Consider the following 20,385-nt stretch of genomic DNA (forward strand, 5'->3'; position numbering starts at 1 on the left):
CCACATTCAGCCATTTAAAAATATACATACATCTTACACGGTGAATGATGCAGAAGAAAATTTTTGGTTCAAAAAGTCTATCCCACTGGCACAAGCTGATGTCTACTACAGTTCCTTGGTTAACATCTGGAAATGGACATGCAACCCTTTTATTAAATATAGTTTGAATTCGCGCCTTATGCAACTATTGAATAATTTTAATCTTTACGCTTCGCACCGCCGCATTAGGTAAGTGTGTCCCAATCTCTTAAAATACATCTGGTCACATTTCAATCGTAAGAAACGAACGAATGTAGAATCAACTATTATGATAAGAAGTTTATTTTTGTAACGTGGTGTAAATATTCCGATACAAGCCATAGATCATATTTATACTGCCAGAAAATTTAAGACTCTTTACTAACGAGATGAACACTTCTTTAAGGCGTCAGGTAAGAAACATTTTATTTTACGAAATTACTTATAATATGTATGTGAGGAAAGCAACAGAGTATATGACAAAACATTATAGACCTATTTATATATAACTGATTCATTGATCTTACCCATTTAAAGCCTACCTAACCTTTCTATCAGTTACCGAAATCCATGTTGTTATAGTGTCACACCCGTAATCCGCGACACGCTGGAGATGTGCGTGCACCAAAGAAATGCGATGCGTCGAGATAAAGTGTTGAATGTTGTTGCAGGTGTTGGAGTGTTTTAAACGTCTTCACAGAACCCGGGAAATGGTGTTTCGAGACGACAGTTTTGCCCTTCAAGGTATGATACTGTTACATATTTTTTTTACATAATATCCCCGGATATGATAGTGGCACATGACGTCATGGCATCGAAAAACCAAACTTGTTGCAGAATTCGCATTTGCGATTGCTAACGCCACAATAATCACTCTATAATGCAACAAAACTTACCAACTAGGGTATGGGCAGGACAACCGGAGGAGGGAGGTCTGGGTTCGATTCCCGACAATTTTTTTCTCACAGAGTAAGTAAAGTAAAGTAAAGTAAGTAAGTAAAGAAAAGTTCAGTCCAGTGTGACATACAAGTTTACAACACTTCAGTCCTCATTCGCCTTACATGTTTCGATTCAAAAGAATCATCTTCAGAGGCGCACCACTACGATAAGGAAACACCGTCACATAAGATATTCTAACAATATGCACTTTAGATATGACTAATGCTCTCTATATAAATTTTGTTATCACGGTTGGTTCCGATGTTTATCTTAGGCACTCACAATGGCACTTCTTGAAGTGTAGATTTACTTATGATGATTTTCTTTTAGTGTATTTCCTTGTTATTCTGACTGGGGGTTTTCACTGCATGCGATATGGTGTTCACTTTTCCATACAGTAGCCTCCCAATGTATTTAAAATTGTATTAAAATTTCCATGTAAACAATGAGTTATTATATTAAAATATCTTGAGCTGACATTGGGTCATGTTGTTTTCCTCCTGATGGTGGGAGATGTCATTTATTTCTCTTGGTTTTATGTTCTTATTATTAGTAGTGTAGTTCATGTGCGTGCTGTGTCGTTTGTAAACTCGTATGTCACACTGGACTGAACTTTTCATTATCTACTCTGTAATTAATAGTGTGACGGACCAAAATGAGACAAGTTAAATTAATTTTTTTCTTCTTCTTAAGCTTCTTGGGGTGGGGTGAGACCGAGCCCACTTGGTAGGTCGGCCACTAACTGGCCTTATTGTACCAATCCCGGATGATAGATGACGAGTGTGGAGCAGGCAGTGAAATGAGAATTGGCAGGGGAAGCCGAAGTACTTGGAGAAAACCTGTCCCAGTGCCTCTTTGTTCACTACAAATCCAACATGACCTGACCTGGTCTCAAAACTGGGCTGCTGTGGGGGGAAGCTGGTGACTGAGCTATGGCACAGCCTCAGCAGAGATCCCCATCTTCTCCATAATGTCCATACTCATTCTGGGACCCTCTCAGCCTCCTTTACAGTGGGACTGGAGGATGTTTCCCCAAGGGTAAAGCACATAGCAGACCATCTATGGGCATCTAATGTCAAGGTTAAAAATTGTGGAGGTGTACATCCACTAGCCCATACAGCTTAACGGCATGGTGCTTAATTAATTAACTGCAGAGAAAACTACAAAACAATTGCAATAAATACTCCAGCAATGACTCATCAGTGTTGCCAAATATAGCCATCTCGTAACGATCACTGTTACGTAGAGACTACAGATTGAGTGCTCAGTTCAATCAAATGCAGGGTTTCTGAAGGCAGAGGTATCAGGTTCCTTCAAAATATTTGTCGCCACCAGTGAAACAACTTAGCATGATAGCCAAAAGATGTCCCCTTTGTGAGGTGAAGTCCTTTATTTTATCCTTGGTACAGTTGACCACATAACAAGAATTGAATATTTGTCTGTTTTGCTTCTTTGTTCTGTTTCATTTTTCTTTCTCAGCTACCTATTCTTCCCCTGTAATATCTGCTTTGGTTCTCCTTGCTATGTCACTACAATCTCAGACTGCTCTGCTTTTAACATTTCCCTTGTAGCCATTTCACTGTACCGTTCTCTGGAGATGCAAATTCTTGAGTGAAATGTTTTCAAAAATGTTCTCACTGTCTTTGCTCTGTGATCAGTTGCATTTGTCTATCACTCATAGTATATCTCTCATGGTTTTGTCTTGTGTAAATGAAGGATTTCATCATAATAAATAGGCAGGATATACTTAAAGGTCTTAATCCATTATTTTTAGGTATATTTCTGCTTCTAGAAGTGTATTGAAACATGATAGGATACTCAGCACTCAGATTATGAGAACCTTCTGGTTCTGTAAACTGCAACTGCATCAGACCAGTTTCAAGACTGGAAAGCATACTGAAAAGTACATACTAAATAATACATTCTACCATTTAAATACAGTTTATAATAATAGTAAATATTATGCCATTTGTGTACTTGACAACTGTTTTTTTAAAGTGCTTCATTTCACTGATAAATTCATTTAGTTATATAGTAATTGTTTTCAGTTTACGTAATTATGTATAAAATGCTAACATTTCAATAACATGTTTCAGCTGCGAGGAGCAGAATTAATGAAGAGTACAAAAAGAACAAACACATTACAAATGCAGAAGCAATACATGAGGTAATTTTTTTTTTTGTAGCAGAGGGTTCAGAATTATGACTTGGCTTATATTATATTATGTACTTAATGTACATTCTCCTGTATTTACAGATGATAAAACTTTCTAAAGCTGTGGAAGAAGAGTTAAAAACATCTGTAGTGCAAGCATGTGAGGTTGAACATGGAAAATATGGTATATGCTAGATTAATTGATATATATATATATATGTGTGTGTGTGTGTGTGTGTGTGTGTGCGCGCGCGTGCGTGTGTGCGTAACATTTTAAAGAGAGTAAGTAAAAGGTAACTTGAACACACAAAGTAGTGCATAGTCCAAATAAAGAGGCAAGAAAAATCGTATTTTATTTCCGTGGTGCAGACATTTGAATTCTTAATGGTAAAAATGCTTATTGTATGAACATCAGTGAAAAAATCTGCCTATATGTGTTAAAAATTTCTGTAACAGCACATGAAAGCTCTGAAATTATACAGTTTCAGGTAACCTTAGCAACAGATTGTCAAGCATGAACACGTTGCACGAATCTAAGTTATTGTATAGTAGGTTATGAATGAGCGAGCATGCTTTTGTTTCAGTATAGTGTGTTTATTTTCTAATTATTGACAATATTTGATGTAGATAGGTGAAGTGTAGTTAATATTTATCATTGGTTGTTGCTTATTTTATAAAGATATTATTTGTTTTACTGCTCTGCAAATGTACTTTACCCATTAATTTTTCATTTGTTTTCAGAGTTGCGAATACTGCCAGACACAAAAAAAATTGACAATATTCCATTTCAGGATTGTAAAAATTAATCATGAACATTTGTTAGTTAGTGTAGAGTACAAGAGGACACAGTGCAGATTGTACCAGGATAAGTACAAATATTATGTACATATGTTTATTAAGCAGTTTGTAAAATTAATCACTGAGACTGACCTTGTATGGCTGTATGTCACATTTCATATTCAGAGACCCTTTACCTTGTTTAATTTGCATGAATAGATGTTATTTGTGCAATATGTTCCAATGTCATCACTTTTATAAGGTAAAGGTGAGGGTAAAGTTCGCTGTGAAGTCATATAAGGCGTATGGAAACAAAACTCCAAATATGGTTTACCATGCCATTAACTGAGGATAGGAGGTAGTAACTGTACTAAAATTGCTTTAACTACTGCTTAAATGTACCTGGCTTTGATAGACAGATTTCAGTACATATTCTTCAAATGACTGAATCAACTTTGCCCGACACCAAAAAAACATTGAAGTACCGTATTTACGCATGTATAGGCCGCACATTTTTTGCCAAAAATTCAAGAGGAAAACTGGGGTGCGGCTTATATTCGAAATATTCGAAATCACACTTCATTTAAAAAAAAATTATATTCATAATTAGTAATACAGGGTGTTCTACTCCTGAAATAATATTCCAAGAAAATTATTTTTTCTATAATTTCTGTCTGAAAATTGTGCTGCGGCCTATACACGCACGCGGCCTATACATTCGTAAATATGGTAGTTGCTGAATATGCTATATGTGAGAAATACTTGAGCAGAGAGACTGTTGAATAGCTATGTACTCTCTCTGTTGTTTATCTTGTACAGCTGTCATTACAAGTACAAATTACTCACCAGTATATATCAGTTGTCTTTGTGTTTTTATTCTCATAAAATCATTCAAAACCTGTTTTTGTGTTCCCATTAGCAATACTGAAATGATATGGTGAAATATACATTTTAACAGCTGGTTCTTCTGCATGATACTTATGTGAAAAATAAACCATATTATTCATGTGAAAGAAGGTTCTGCCATATCTTAATGTTCAAGTTCCAACTTCTTCAGTGATTTTCAAATTGTTGAACAAAGTGTGTTTAACTTAGTCTTTCTTGGACAAGATATACACTAGACAGAATACTGTGCTAACCAAGGAATAGCCTGTTAAAGCTGGAACCAGATTACAACACTTGCCCTGTTAATCCCTGATGCTGTGAGCTCAGTAGGTACAGGTTTAAACAACAACAGCATTGAGAGCAACTAAAAAGTTTGATTTTCTGCCATATAATATTACTCGTAGACATGTTCAAGTAATTGAAGGTGTTATATTTTAGCGTCCTGTTGCACTGATTTAAGTCCATGATTTATTTAATCCGTCTTGCAGTGCATACACTCATTTATCTCCTTCTCTCCCTCGCACTACATGTTTCGGCATAATAATGCCATCTTCAGGTGCTTACTTATCCACGTCAAACCAGTTCATTGCATGCCATGTTCACACATTAAAATAACTAAAATATGTATCTATCATATACATTGTCAAACGTTAAAAATATTAAAATTGTTCAGGATACCACATCGCTACGTCGCCCCTCACTACGTCAGTCACGCCCATTCTCCTTTGTTGGAGCATTCCTTCATTATCTTGTGTGTTGTGCTTTTGTTGTGTCATGCTCCTGCGACTGCATGTGTTATAACACACACTGCAAGACGGATTAAATAAATCATGGACCTAATTGAAGGTGATTATGAGAGATCTCATTTTTATAACTTGTTTCTGTGGGCAATAAGTATTTTGCGGTATCGTTGACCCAGAACTTTCATATTTTGCTGATGAAGCTTGGTTCCATCTGAGTGAGTATATCATTTCTCAGAACAAAATTTATTGAAGCAGCAATAAACAGACATACATTTAAGTACCCCTTCATGACCAGAGGATTGGTGTGTGGTGTGCCATTATTGCTACATGAACAGTAGGACAACTATTTTTTGAACAGCCTATTAATCCTTATTGGTATGTCTTGACAGAATTACAGAAGAAGAAAAAGACATGGTTATTTTATACCAGATGGCCCCACAGGAAGCACACATTGCTAATTATTTCATTAATGTTTTAAATGAGTTGTCTGAAGGCAGACTGATAAATTGTAGATTGTGGCTCGCAAGGTCTTCAAACTTACATCCCTGTGATTCTGATCTGCTGGAAAGCTGAAAAGATGAAGTGTATTCTGATAATACCAGCTCATTTGCGGAAGTTGAATACAATGCATTTGAAAGGGTTATCCCTACTGAGGTCAGTGAATTGAAGGTACTATCAAACAGTATTTTAAAAAGATGTGAAATTTAAGAGAAGAAGGGAGACATTCTGAGGTTTTTAAATTTATTTGCTGTAAGAAATTGACATCCATGTTTATAATGCTTGGCATATTAGCCATAGTGACACATTCATTTTTCTGGACATGGTAGCTAAGTTTCTGGCAAATGTACCAATAGTAATGGAGCCTGGTGATTCAGTCATTCAAGGAAGACCCATAATATGATGGATATTGTTCATTTTCTGACTTATATTTTCTATTCACTGTGTTCTGGTAGATAGTTCTACTCCCATCTTCATGTTTTTGATTGTTATATGGCATTTATTTTACTGTACTCATTTTAAGGATCGTGAAGTCTCAGATCGAAACTGGGATCTGTTGAATATTAAGCTAGACTGCTAACCATTAGACTGTTGATGTAATAACAATAACAGGACAGGAGTTGAACAAACTTCTAGAATATCTTGAGTATTAAATATACCTCTGGCAGTGGATGTTGTTAAACATAATACAATGCAACCTCAATAATTTGAACTAATTAATTAAAAAAAAGAAATCAGTTAAATTATTTATTCAAAAGATTTATGGGTATACTTTATTTATAAACAATTACTGGCACCGTAAATGTTTGACTACATGCTGGGCTTGAGACATGTGGTAACTGGGTCATATCTGTCACCACCTAGAGAGCCAGACCCATTAACACATAGTATCATGTTTCACAAGAATCCATTACTTTGAGGAAGTAAACTAATTATATTAAATTTGTAATTTCTGGAGGTACCCCCAAATTTTTTGTGGTGGTACTGTTGGTTCAGATTAATGTGGGTTTTGATTAATGAGATACCTCTGTAAATGAAATGTAAAGTTCATACAGAAAAATATTTGTCTGATAGTTTCCCTATCCAAAATGATGTAAAGCAAAGAAATGCTTTATTGGCATTGCTTTTCAACTTTGCTTTAGAATATGCCATTAGGAAGTTCCAGGAAAACCAGGTGGGACTGAAATTGAATGGGACACATCATCTGTTGGTCTATGCTGATGATGAGAATCTACTAGGTGATAATGTAGTTACCATAAAGATAAACACACAAACTTTAATTGGCACTAGTCTGGAAGTAAACATGGAGAAAAAAGTATATGTTGCTGTCTTGTCACCTGAATATAGGGCAAATTCGTGACATAGAGATTGCTAACAGATGCTTTGAAAATATGGTACAGTTCAGATATTTGAGAACAACTATAACAAATCAAAAAATGATTCAAGAGGAAATTAAGGAAAGATTGAATTCAGGTAATGCTTGCTACCATTCTGTCCAGAACCTTTTGTCTTCTCGTCTGCTGTCCAATAACATAAAAATTAGAATATACAAAACTGTAATTTTGCTTGTGGTTCTGTATGGGTGTGAAACTTTGTCTCTGACATTAAGGGAGGAATGTAAACTGAGGGTGTTTGAGAACAGGGTGCTGAGGAGAATATTTAGATGGATGAAAAATGAAGTGACAGGAGGTTGGAGAAAACTACATAATGAGGAGCTTCATAACTTGTATTCTTCTCCGAGCATAATTGGAATGATCAAATCAAGAAGGATGGGATGGGCAGGACATGTAGCACAAGTGAGGGAGAAGAGGAATGAATATATGATATTGGTGGGAAAGTCAGAAGGAAGGAGACCACTGGGAAGACCAAGATGTTGGTGGGTAGACAATATTAAAGTAGATCTTACAGAGATAGAATGGGATGGTATGGACCTGATCGATCTGGCTCAGGATAGGGACCAGTGGAATGCTCTTGTGAACACGGTAATGAACCTTCAGGTTCCATAAAATGCTGGGAAGTTCTAGAGTAGCTGTACGATTGGCGGCTTCTGAAGAAGGGCTCAGCTCCATGAGTGAGTGAGTGAGTGAGTCAGTGAATTACTTGTACGTGTCTGTGGTATTTCTTTTTGTCAGAGATTGCACTGATATAATCCACAATTTAATATTATCCCATACACGTAGTACTTTGAGTTCTCTACATGCTGAAGCATTGCATATTTTATTCTGTAGAAAACAGAATTAAAATAAGTGTTTAACAATAATACAGTTCCTCATAAAATTACTGGCTCTCATGACATATAATTTACTTCATGGCATAGTGCTTAATCAGTTAAGCACAGGGATAACGTTACTTTTTTTTACTTTAGTCAGCTTTTGTATCTAATGGTAATGATAGATATAAAATACCAGCAATTTAATAATTCATAATTCCCAACCTTAAAATTGAATTGGTTATAGATGTACAAATTAAAATATACAAAACTATCATTTTGTCTGTGTTTATGTATGGGTGTGAAACTTTGTCTCTGACATTAAGGAAGGAACATAGACTGAGGGTGTTTGTGAATAGGGTGCTGAGGAGCACATGTGGACTGAAGAGTGATGAGGTGACAGAATGGTGGAGAAAACTGCATAATGAGGAGATTCATAACTTGTACTTGCCGCCAACTGTAACTAGAATGATCAAGTAAAGGGGGATGAGATTGGCAGGGAATGTAGCATGAATGGGGAGAAAGGAATGTGTGTAGGATAGTGGTGGGAAAGATACCACTAGGAAGACCAAGACATAGGTGGGTGGATACTATTAAAGTGGATCGTAGGATGGCGTGGTATGGACTGGATTGATTTGGCCCAGGATAGGGAACGGTGGAGGGCCTGTTGCGAACACGGCAATGTACCTTCGGGTTCCATAAAATGCTGGGAAATTTTTGAGTGGCAGCACAACTGGCGGCTTCTCAAGAAGGGCCCAGCTCCATGGCGTTAGCTAAACATTTTTTAATTATGGTGGCGAAATATTTTTAATTTGAAGAAAGCAGTTTTCTGGGATGTGGAACCGTGAAAACCTCAAATCTGACATATTTTTAATTTGATGAATATTGTCAAGAAGCATTATATAAAGGCCCGGGTATTACAATAGGAACAATAAATACCGATTATAAAAGGGAGACTGATTAGGCCGCAGACCCCAGCCTGTAGCCCACATAACATGGCTTTGATTTTTGTTATAGCGGCAGTGCGATATCGAAAAAGGCAAAGAGTACCGTATTTTCCCCACATGCATTGTTTTATAAAATTAAATTTCTCGTTAGTCAGGAATGGCCGTGCGCATGCGCAGAAAGAAATGGAGACAAAGGTTGTGTGATGTGTTGAATCAGTCAGCTGTAGTTTTTAGTGAATGGCTTGATATAAGGTTTGATTTTAGAACTGTTGTAAACAATATACATGTGGGATCATGTTAAATGGGTGTGGATATATCGTCTTCCTGCTTTTTCTGGTTCCATGCATCGAAAGTGGTAAGTAGAGACTTTTTGACAACATTGGGATGCGAGCTATGTATTGGTTTACCCTGCCCTTCCGTTTTCACCGTTGTCAACTTTGGCATTGTGAATCCGTGTTAGATTATAACACCAAGTCAACAACAATACAATAATTCAGAAATCTTTGTAATGTTGAGTGATGGAAACCAATAATTTTTACTAAGTAGGCCTCATGGAGAGAAGGCGGATGAAATTGGTGATATCGAATAGCCATGAGCGATGTTATTTTCCGAAAAAGTAATGCATTGTAAAATGATTGTGTGAATAATCATTGAAGTGTAATGTGCAGTTGATATAGTCGGTGCAGAAACCATATTCAAGAGATTCATACTGTTACAGATGCATTCGATTTTAATAATTGGCTGACAGTGCATTAAGATGAAGCATAAGGTGTCAAGCGTTTTATTTATTACCATCTTCATTTTAAAATTTAAGCAAAATGCTTAGTTTTGGGGTTGAACAATGAGCTCAGTAGGTGTGTTGGTAGATGTGTGTTTACAGCTGAAGAAAAGTTTAGGGACGTATTTAGGATAGCCCAATGTTTAGTAGCAGAATTTGTGAGTAGCAGGCATAAAGTGCAGAAGACGCGTTTAAGCCATGAAGTTATTCTAATTATTACAAAACACTACAACAGCAGTTCACCACCAGTCACATTATAGATATTTACGAATAAAGAGGGTGTTAATAAAGCAACTGCTATTTTTGTTTTACATTCCTCTTCATATGATTTCAATGTTTTATTTGAATGAAGTTAAAATGTTAAAACTCTGAGATAACTTCAGACATTCATCACAGATATAAAAATACGCTGTATTGAAAATGTACTCAGGGCTCCAGAAATGCAACTTAATCGTACCAGTTACTTAAAATTTATCAACCTACAGTCTTACAGTTACTGCATATTTGAACCTGCTACTAACGGGCCTATTTCTGGAACCCAGGATGTACTAATTTAAACCCCTGGCCATGTCTTCACTCTTTCATTTTATTTTCATACATTACATTTCATCTTCTAGTTTGTTTCTATTATAATTCTGTGGGCATTAGGATGTTATGAGCCAAAGCAAATTTACGATTGTATAATACATTCATTGATGAGAGGACATAATGCTCCACTCTGTGCTACATCTACTTTCTGTTAGGCAGATGTGTCAAAATAATGCCGTTTTCAACATGTGAATGTTTCATGGCAGTGAAGTGAAGGAAGTATTACAGCTGTTGTAATTGGTGGCCTGAAACAAATTGCAAGTGATTCTTATGTTTGGATCACATTTGTAAAGACTCCAGTAATAGGAAGTTTAGGTGTTCTTTGTTCCTAAACCCTTCCTACCTACCACTTGGCGCTACAGCCCTGGGTGAGCCTGGGCCTCCCCTACAACCAGTCTCTACTGCTCTCAATTCCTCGTCTTCTCTATGTATCCTTTCACCTTCATATTCTTCAGGTCGTTCTCAACGTCATCTAGCCATCTCATCCTGGGTCTTCCTTTTCTTCTTTTGGAATATAGCCTTCCTTTTAACATTATCTTTGGCATTGCATTATCGTACATTCTTTTGACATGTCCCAACCATCTTATTCTTTGTGACTTGATAGATCTTACTATATTTTCTCCTTTCAGTAATGTGTTCGTCTCTTCATTGTATCATATCCTCCATATATTATTTTCCTTTTCTGGTCCNGTATTATTTTGCTCTCGAATGTTCTCAGTGCATTCTCTTCTCTTACTGTTAAGCTCCATGTTTCTGTCCTATATGTAGCAACAGGTCCTGTCACTGTTTTGTATACTTGTAGCTTAGCTGCTCTTGATTGATTGATTGATTGATTGATTTATTTAACATCCATAACTGTTACATTATGTACAATTGGACAAGTCAGTTTTTAAAAAAATATATGAGATTAAACATCACATCAAATGACTAATAATATAAAAAACCATAGAAAAATAATTATTTTACTTTTAAGTGTACTAAGATTTGCGAAGTAGGCCCGGTTTTCAGCTTGTATCCTTTCATTAACATAACTATCATTTCTATTGCCATTATGTTCCCAAACCCTAGCATGTTTTTAATTTTAGTACATTCTTTTCTACTTGGAAGATGCCTTTGTATGCTAATTTTGTGAACAGTTATTATTGCAGCCTATTGTACTGTGTGTGGTACTTCCTTTGTGTCTGGATACCTTCATTTTAAGTTAATTACTGACTCATGTGGTTTGCTGGTTACACTGCCCCATTTCATGCCAATATAGCAAGAGGTTTTCATGTATACTGTTTAAAAGTTGGGTTACAAGCCTTGCCAAGCCAGTGAAGGGAATTGAGAGAGGGCCGTTTCTATTTCAGATAGTATGGCCAGTACTCAGAATTAGGGACCGGATTTTTATGCCCTAATATTCCCTTAAATATGTATGCATTTGTGCATGAAAGACTTCTGAAATATGCACTAAAATATGAACATAAAAATTTATACCAAATATTAAAATTGATTTTAGACTATTTTAACACCAACAAATCAATATTTAAGTTCATTTTATGTAATCACTGAATGACTCACTTGCAATAAAAAGCTATACTTAAATACAAATCATGCAACAAAGCCAACATTTCATTACAAATAAAAAAAAAAAAAACAGTACTCACATTTAGCTCTCCGAACTTTCAACTTCTCTTCTGCTGCAGTTCACAGTTACTAAAAGTTTTAGGTTTTCCATAGTCGGTCACCTCCTGTTGTCTCATAAGGTGTCCTTATAGCGGCAAAAACTTCTTTCCACCTCACAGGAACTTAGGGGCGCAGGTACAAAAGCCGCTATTCGCTCCACTGTTAGTGATTTTTTACTTGGCAGTTCAGTATGTTTACTGGCTAAAATTTCTTCAATTTCACAAATTTATTCATATCCTGGATTTTTTTAAAGGATGCTGTGTACTTTTTCTTTTACTACTTCAACAACTCTTTCAAGAACCGAATTCAATTTGGAATCAGTGGTTTTTAACACATTTAGCGACTGATACAAAGTAGTATTGCTATTGCTTGCCTTCAGTGAGGAAATGACTGATGGAAGATGAGAGAAGTGAGCAGATATATAGGAAAGATTAATTTCTAGTTCTGCGTTTTTAGTACATCTTGGGCAATTTGAATTGATGCTACACATTTGGGATCAAATGTATTCACGACATTCCTAACTGTTTCTAAATGTTCGGTATAATAACTCACTGCACACAGCCACGTGATCCAGCGCGTTAAAATTGGTTTTGGCGGAAGTGGAACGCTCTGTTCTACTGCTTTAAAGGCTTCGTTTCTGTATGGTGCTTTAACATATACCTTCTTCACAGAAGACACCAACTTGTCAACAAGCGGAAAATTTGCACGAATTGTTTCAGCAACAGGGTGCAACCCATGGGTAAGGCAAGTCAAATGTGTCATATTTGGAAATATAACTTTAAGAGCAGTACCGGCTTTCATCATATAACTTGTGGCATCAGTCACAAAGAGCAATACGTGCTCATACTGAATGCCATTCGGCCATAGTAAATTCATGGAATTGATAAAAAATTTGGAAACTGTGGAGCTATTTGTGGTTTCAAATTGTTCTACCGCAAGAAGATATGGGGTAGATTGTTCATTCTTATTAAGCGATCCAACTATACAATTTGCAGTAAACCGTCCCTCACAATCTTGTGTTTCGTTGATTGATACCCACACAAAATTATCTTGAATCTTATCTCTAATGTTTTCAATTGTAAGATCGTAACACTGCTTCACGTAATTTTTGCGCACAGTAGATTCATCCATCACTTTGCACTGTGTATAACTTCTGTATGAAGTTTCTCAGAGTAGGATTGGTTAGTTTCCACAGCGGAATATCTGCCGCTAAAAGGCGTCGCATAAATCAAAGGAAAACTGTGAAAATCTATTACAATAGAAAATTCACTAAGCAATTTTTGAACAGGAGCACTTTTCGTGGATTTAATTTTAATATTCTCTTTGTGTATATTAGTGTTCAAATGCTGAAGCAGTTGAAAGCGTTTTTCACAACCAACCGTTTTCTCACATGCTTGGCAATAAAGAATTTCGTTATCCGTACTTATCATCTCTCCTTCAGACTCCCGCTGATACAGCTGTAATTTAGTTTATTGACTTACTTACACTTTCGGCACGACTACAGAAAGCTAAACAAACTTAACTACAGACTAGTCAGCACTAATGTGAATGGCTCCCGGCTTCAAATGAAGAAGCGTAACGAACCTTATGGAGACTTTGGAAATAAATAAGTGAAGTCCCTTATTGGTTGAATAGTATTACGTTGATAGCGGCTACATGTGAACGCTTCCGACTAATCTCTTCACGGTCACTGTGATGGTACGCGGATGAGGCAAGTTACGAGTAGAGTGATCGGGGAAGTCCCGTCCTGGGTATTGCATCAGAAACATGAATCATGATGAAATGTTGAGTCAAATATGCAACATATTCTAATACGGAAAAGAAAAATTGTATACACACGACCATGATTGAAAATTTGAACATAAAATTAAAAAATATATATGATAAAACATTTTAAAAAGGAAATGTGCAGTATAAATAGAGATATTCGAAAATATGATGCTTATTCATAAAACAGGCAAAATATGCATTTATATGCACCATCAAAACATGTCCAAAATTTAAGAAATGAAGTACCGTATTTACGCATGTATAGGCAGCGTGCGTGTATAGGCCGCAGCACAATTTTCAGACAAATTATAGAAAAAATAATTTTCTTGGAATATTATTTCAGGAGTAGAACACCCTGTATTACTAATTATGAATATATATTTTTTTAAATGAAGTGTGATTTCGAATATTTCGAATATAAGCCGCACCCCAGTTTTCCTGTTGAATTTTTGGCAAAAAATGTGCGGCCTATACATGCGTAAATACGGTAATTCATACATAGTCCAAATGAGCATACTTTCTGGTTGCAAGAAAGAAATATGCATTTGCATTAAAATCCGGTCCCTACTCATAATACATCTGTCAGTTCTTTCTTACCTTATTGCTGCCATGTACGTTTCCCCCGGTGTCTTTTGCAGTTAGAACATAAGGGTCCACTTTTGTGGTCCAAATATTGAAATATGTTGAACTATATAACCTACAGGATGTTTGTGCACTAGTTGAGTATAAAATTACATGAAAGTATGTTTTTGGCGTGGTTACTAGAGATATACTTTAATTTAGTATGTCAGTAAGGAAGGCGTACGCGGTTGCATAATTGGTTGAGGGGCTATGCTACCACCCGGTTGGTCGCGGGTTCAAGTCCCGATGAGGTCACTGGATTTTTTTCAGTTGATCTACTCCTTCCAGCTGCACTAGGCCCTGGGGCTTACTGAGCCTCTAACAGAAATGAGTAAAGCGCGGCCGGCGCGTAAGGCTGACAACCTTACCGCCATCTTTGAGCCGATTGTCTCACAACCCAATGGGCCCTCACGGCCTGATACAGGGATAGCTTTGCTTTTTACTTTTATGTCAGTAAGAAAACTGATCTTCTGCTGTTTCCCACCCACATACTTATTTTTCAGCGTTTGTGAAAATTCTTTGTTGCTGATGTTATAGCAGTTTATTGCTACAAAGGACCTTAAAAGGTGGGACATGTAGGATTACTGTGTTGGAAATGTCAGGTGTAAATGAGGGGTATTTTGTTATTATCTTTGCTGATATTTTTCAGTTACACTCTCCTTCTGTGCCAAGCTCATAAATGTAATAACCAAACCAACAAAGTTTTCATTATATTTCATTACAGTAAGCAGAATTGTTTAACTAGTTGGAAATTAACCGAATTGAACTATGGTAGAATGGGGGTTGAGAAATTCATAACACAGTTTTGTTGACACTGATTCTCCATTATGCCGTTTGGTTTGCGTGTAAGGCTTTAGCTCCTTTCTGGTCGCATCATGTTGGGCAGTTCATGATTTGCAGGCTTGGTTTACTTTTCACATTTTTCAAGTAATCATTTGCTATTTTTCAGTCAGCTTATGTTAATTCAAAAGTTTTTGATCAGCAAGTAATGCACTATGCCACAAGCCGGAAGGTCACGGGTTCAAGTCCCGATGAAGTCATTGGATTATTTTCAGTTGACCTAATCCTTCCAGCTGCACTATGGCCCTGGTGTCGATTCGGCCTCTTAACAGAAATGAGTACCAGGAATATTCTTGGAATATTCTTGGGGGTAAAGGGCGGCCGACTCGTAGGACTGACAACCTTACTACCAATCTATGAGCCGATTGTATAGAAAATGTGGGAGCCTCGACGTCTCAGAACCCTATGGGCCTCCACGGCCTGTTACAGGGATGCCTTTACTTTTTACTTAAATAATAGATTGTCACGTATCCTGGTAACGCGACAAGTAATTAATGGATTCCGGATTAGATGAATCACTCTACTGGATATTTACCAGGCGGAACTACAATTAGTTGTAACACAGTCTCACTGTAACTATAACACTTTGTAACTTTCTGACTTCAGTTTGTCTCTTCCGTCTTCGGACGTCTGTCATATTTTGCCGTCTGTTGGTCAGTTGGAAGTAGGTTTTGGGCGAACCGTATGGAGATCACCTCCTTCAGCAGAAAAGTTATCGCTGTTACTGTGCTTTTTCATTGCCGTGTGGACGGAAACATTTCAATATGCGTTGCCTAAGAGTCGACGTGACTCTATATGCAATTATTTGCTTCTTCAGTCGTATTCGTTGCAATGGAAACGTGTTCCAATAGTTCGCCTTCCAGCAGCCGCGCCTTCCGTGTTGCCACGAGAACGTGCTCAGCGAAGCCCTGCCCAGCAGATGGGCAAATTGCAACTTTGAGGCGTCATGTCAATATATACAGGGAGGATTTTTACTTGATTGACCGGTCCCACGGCTCTGCGCTTTACGGCGATCGGGGCGCTGCTTGCCGCGAGGCGCGTACTCATTTTGTCGATGAATCAGCATGCTGACGGTCGATAATATTCGGAATGAAGTAGTTATAATTCACAGATCACAGAAGGTGTTAAAATGCCGTCCCTCTACACGTAGGTATATTTCGCAGTTAATTGTTTCGCTAAAAAAAAACAGGTACAACAGTCCTTGCACTCACAGCACTCGAGACGCCAAATTTCACTGGATGGAGCGGGACTTCGTAGGTTGGGTGTGGATTCTGTGAACTCCAGTAGCGATTATTTTGCATATTTATGTATCCCTGCAAGTGAAACCACACTTCATCAAAAAAAAAAAAAAATGTCAGTTGCGAATCGATCTCACCTTCGACGGCACTGTAGAAACCAACTGCAAAAATGTACTCTGCTAATTGGCTCACGCAGCAAGGCGTGGATTACTGTTATTTTATGGGATCTAAGCTTCAGAAATTGTATTGCTCTTTTTGCACCAGACTTTGACACACCATTCTCTTGAGCTAGAAATTTCAGCGATTTTCTAGGTGTATGTTCAAGTCTGGCCCCATATCATCGAACTTCTTCTCCGTAAACACTCGGCGCTTATGTTTTAATAGAGCGCAGAAATTGTACATTATTCAAGGACTGATCACTGTGTGACTGCAGAATATTCAGATTTGTCACAAGAAGTGGAAAATAGATGTAGCTTATAGTGTGGTAGTAGGAGCACTTTTGTAAGTCATGTTATCATTGAAGGTATGCTACGAGTATATTACCCATAACCGCAGTTTTATTAATTTTGTGTATCTTGGAGTCCGTTGTAATATTTGAAATTTATAGCGACAGTAGTATCACGGGTGGGTCTAGAGGTGTTGCTCCAGGTTTTTGTTCAGTAGGTGCTCGATTCAAATTTTAGCTTGAATAGTGGCTGTCCTGACCCCTTTACATGGTGTTCCTCAGTTCCTGAAGGCGAATGCTGGGATAGTATGTCAATTGGGCCATTACAGCTTACTTCCAGATCCTTTCTAATTTATCAGTCATCCGATTATCTAATACTATATACAGCCTTGGCACAGGAAGTGTTCTTAAGTAACCCAGAAAAAAGAAACATGAAAACTATTATATCGTAATGTTGATCTGTTTGAAGGTTACAACTATTGGCAGAAATGTGTTTGAGCTGCTCAGTAGTTGTCAGTTGACATTTAAAAATGTGTTCTAGCCCTCATGAAATATTAATCTGTTACCAAAATTGATGAGTTGATGAGTTACGAATTTCAAATCCAAATACCATTATCGTCTTTTCATAGTGATATTTGTTCTCTTGTTCAGAAATGAAAAAGATTGTTGTGCAGTAACTGTAACAAAGTGTAATGTACTCAGTATCAAATATGATTTTTCCGTTGCAGTGTTTGATAGGCTTTGTACAGAATATGAGTACTTTTAAATAAGTACCTTTGTGTTTACATGCATAGCATTCCTGTGGCAAGGAAAAGTCAGTGCACTTTTCCAACAGCAAATCAGTTGAAAGTCTTGTGCATATTCTTGAGAATCGCTTGTGGTATATTAAGACATTTAGCGGGGTGGTTGGACTACTTACAGGACATTATCACCTCAAAGGACACCTGTTCAAACTTGGACTAAGTGATAGTCCCACTTGTGAGAGGTGTCGGACAAAAAACGAAACAGCCACACACATCCTGTGTGAATGTGAGGCTTTAGCTTATTTAAGACTACGTCACTTGGGTCAGTACTTTATGGAACCAAGTGACTTTTGACGCCCCCACGTCCAAAATCCTGCACTTCATCCGAAGTGCGGGGTTGCTGAGGGAATAATTAAAAAAGGGGAAGCACAATAGACCACTGTAGGTCGCGGTGCAAGGGCCGAGAAGGCCTACCGCTCATACATTCATTCATTCATGCAAGACATTTAGCAACATGAGAGTACTGAGGCGATTTGCTTTGCTGTATTTAATTTTGATATTTTCCCATCTTTGTTTTTTACAAGAATTTGGAATGTTACAGATATGTGCTAGTGGCTTTGTCTTATACCATGTTGGTGCTGAGTAGAAATTTGTTTATAGAAGGCATATGCAATGCGTTCTTAGGATTTTATGATTGGATGTCTGTGACACGTAACTCAATAAGTGTTAGTTTGACTGTTTCAGTTTATAACTGTGCCAGTATACTGCAGAAATCATTACACAGGAGAAGCCAATAGATTTTTCATTGTAATATATATATATATATATATATATATATATGGTTGATTTACTTCAGTCTTTTTTCATATGTTCACATGGTGTTAGTTCGTATTTGCTAGGTTTTATGCATCTTGCACTGCCAGACATGTGGCTCTTGAGTGTTAGCTTCTATAATGGATACATACAAAGTAAAGTAAGTAAAGGTATCCCCGTAACAGGCCGTGGAGGTCCATAGGGTTGTGAGATGTTGAGTTTCCCACATTTTCTAGACAATCGGCTCATAGATGGCGGCTAGGTTGTGAGCCCTACGCGCCGGCCGCCCTTTATCCTCAAGAATATTCCTGGTACTTATTTCTACTAGAGGCTGAGTCGACCCCAGGGCCATAGTGCGGCTGGAAGGATTAGGTAAAGTGAAAAAATTCACCTCATCGGGATTCGATCGCGCGACTTTCCGGCTTGTAGCACAGTGCCTATACCAACTACGGTACCGCGTGGCCCCGTAATGGATACATGATTGTTAAGAAACATACACTGAACAATTGAGTTTGGAAACCGCAATTAAAGTGCTGTGGTTTACTTACTTACTCATGGAGCTGATCCTTTCTGGAGGAGCCGCCAATTCTGCAGCTATTCAAGAATTACCCGGCATTTTATGGAACCCGAAGGTTCATTACCGTGTTCACAAGAGCCCTCCACTGGTCCCTATCCTGAGCCAGATCTATCCAATCCATACCATCCCATCCTATCTCTCTTAAGATCCACTCTAATATTGTCCACCCACCTACGCCTTGGTCTTCCCAGTGGACTATTTCCTTCTGGCTTTCCCACCAATATCCTATACGCCTTCCTTGTCTCCCCTGTTCGTACTACATGCCCTGCCCATGTCATTCTCCTTGACTTGATCATTCTAATTATACTTGGAGAAGAGTACAAGTTTTGAAGCTCCTCATTGCCATTTTCATAACATAATTATTTTTTACGGTGAGGAGTTGTTAGCCCCACGCCCAACCCCCAAAGCTGGAGGAACACCCCTTGTCGGCTGTCAGCGACTGCTTCAGTATATTCGCAGCGTCCCTCTAAAATTGGATGGCGTCTCCTCCACCCGGAACATGAGGACTCGCCATGCCGTGGTGACAGGGACCCACATAACATGGAGTACAGTGGTTTACCGTTCCAAAATTGTTTTCAGGAATAAGGGTGCAAAGTTGTTCTTTGGCTGAATGTAGTTGAGTGAATTTAACATTTATACGACTATTATGCTGGTTTTTCTGTGGCCCTTCTGTGTAACAAAAGCGATTCTCAGTACCAATGCCATAATATATTATTAAAATATATGCATGAAGTAGCAGCAAGTCTGTGGAGAATACTACCCAAACTAGAGTATGAAGTTCCGCGTAGTTCTCGGAATTTGGTTTACCTTGGCCCTCTAAGCAAATGCCTATCTCTCCCATCCATATCCTTCCCACTCCATCTTCCATCTGTTATCCTACCATCCTACGATATATAGTCTTGATACTGAAAGTGGTGTAAATATCCCACGGAAGAGAAAGACATCCACGTTACACGAAATGCATTCTTGTGTACATCACGGGTAACTGAGCGTGAAATGATTATACAAATATTGTGATGACGCGTTGATTGCTTTAATGGTCATCTTTGAACCAGATCAGAGATTGAGAACGGGAGAAAACTGGACGGAAGGTATATATATCATCATCATCATCATCATCATCATCATCATCATCA

General features: G+C 37.7%; 3 protein-coding genes across 4 annotated transcripts in view; 2 read left to right on the plus strand and 1 right to left on the minus strand.

Annotated features, from left to right (window-relative positions):
- Nucleotides 1-680, minus strand: part of LOC111862323 (zinc finger protein 568) — a 25,294-nt gene extending 24,614 nt beyond the window's left edge. The window contains exon 1 of the mRNA XM_023847613.2: nt 561-680. The gene's annotated coding sequence lies outside the window, so the exon portion shown is untranslated. The remainder of the gene's footprint in view (nt 1-560) is intronic.
- On the plus strand, nt 215-4,348 carry LOC111862327 (complex III assembly factor LYRM7). The gene is made up of 5 exons (XM_023847616.2): nt 215-431; nt 690-762; nt 3,054-3,124; nt 3,215-3,296; nt 3,854-4,348. The coding sequence occupies exons 1-5, from the start codon at nt 408-410 to the stop codon at nt 3,916-3,918; spliced, it is 315 nt and encodes a 104-aa protein (XP_023703384.1). The 5' UTR covers nt 215-407; the 3' UTR covers nt 3,919-4,348.
- Nucleotides 4,349-9,353: 5,005 nt separating this feature from the next.
- The window catches only part of LOC111862333 (disintegrin and metalloproteinase domain-containing protein 10), an 81,172-nt gene continuing 70,140 nt past the window's right edge, over nt 9,354-20,385 (plus strand). For both annotated transcript variants that reach the window (XM_023847631.2, XM_023847632.2), the window contains exon 1: nt 9,354-9,526. In XM_023847631.2, coding sequence (XP_023703399.1) covers nt 9,466-9,526 — 61 coding nt within the window. In that variant the 5' untranslated portion in view covers nt 9,354-9,465. The remainder of the gene's footprint in view (nt 9,527-20,385) is intronic.

Source organism: Cryptotermes secundus, unplaced genomic scaffold, assembly GCF_002891405.2.
Source record: "Cryptotermes secundus unplaced genomic scaffold, Csec_1.0 scaffold408, whole genome shotgun sequence".
NCBI lineage: Eukaryota > Metazoa > Arthropoda > Insecta > Blattodea > Kalotermitidae > Cryptotermes > Cryptotermes secundus.

What these genes read in the sequence shown, in the direction of transcription:
- LOC111862327 (XM_023847616.2), top strand. Translation starts at nt 408, where the DNA reads ATGAACACTTCTTTAAGGCGTCAG. An exon ending in ATGCAGAAGCAATACATGAG is followed by an intron (nt 3,125 to 3,214) that starts GTAATTTTTTTT and finishes CTGTATTTACAG; the next exon opens with ATGATAAAACTTTCTAAAGC. An exon ending in GGTTGAACATGGAAAATATG is followed by an intron (nt 3,297 to 3,853) that starts GTATATGCTAGA and finishes ATTTGTTTTCAG; the next exon opens with AGTTGCGAATACTGCCAGAC.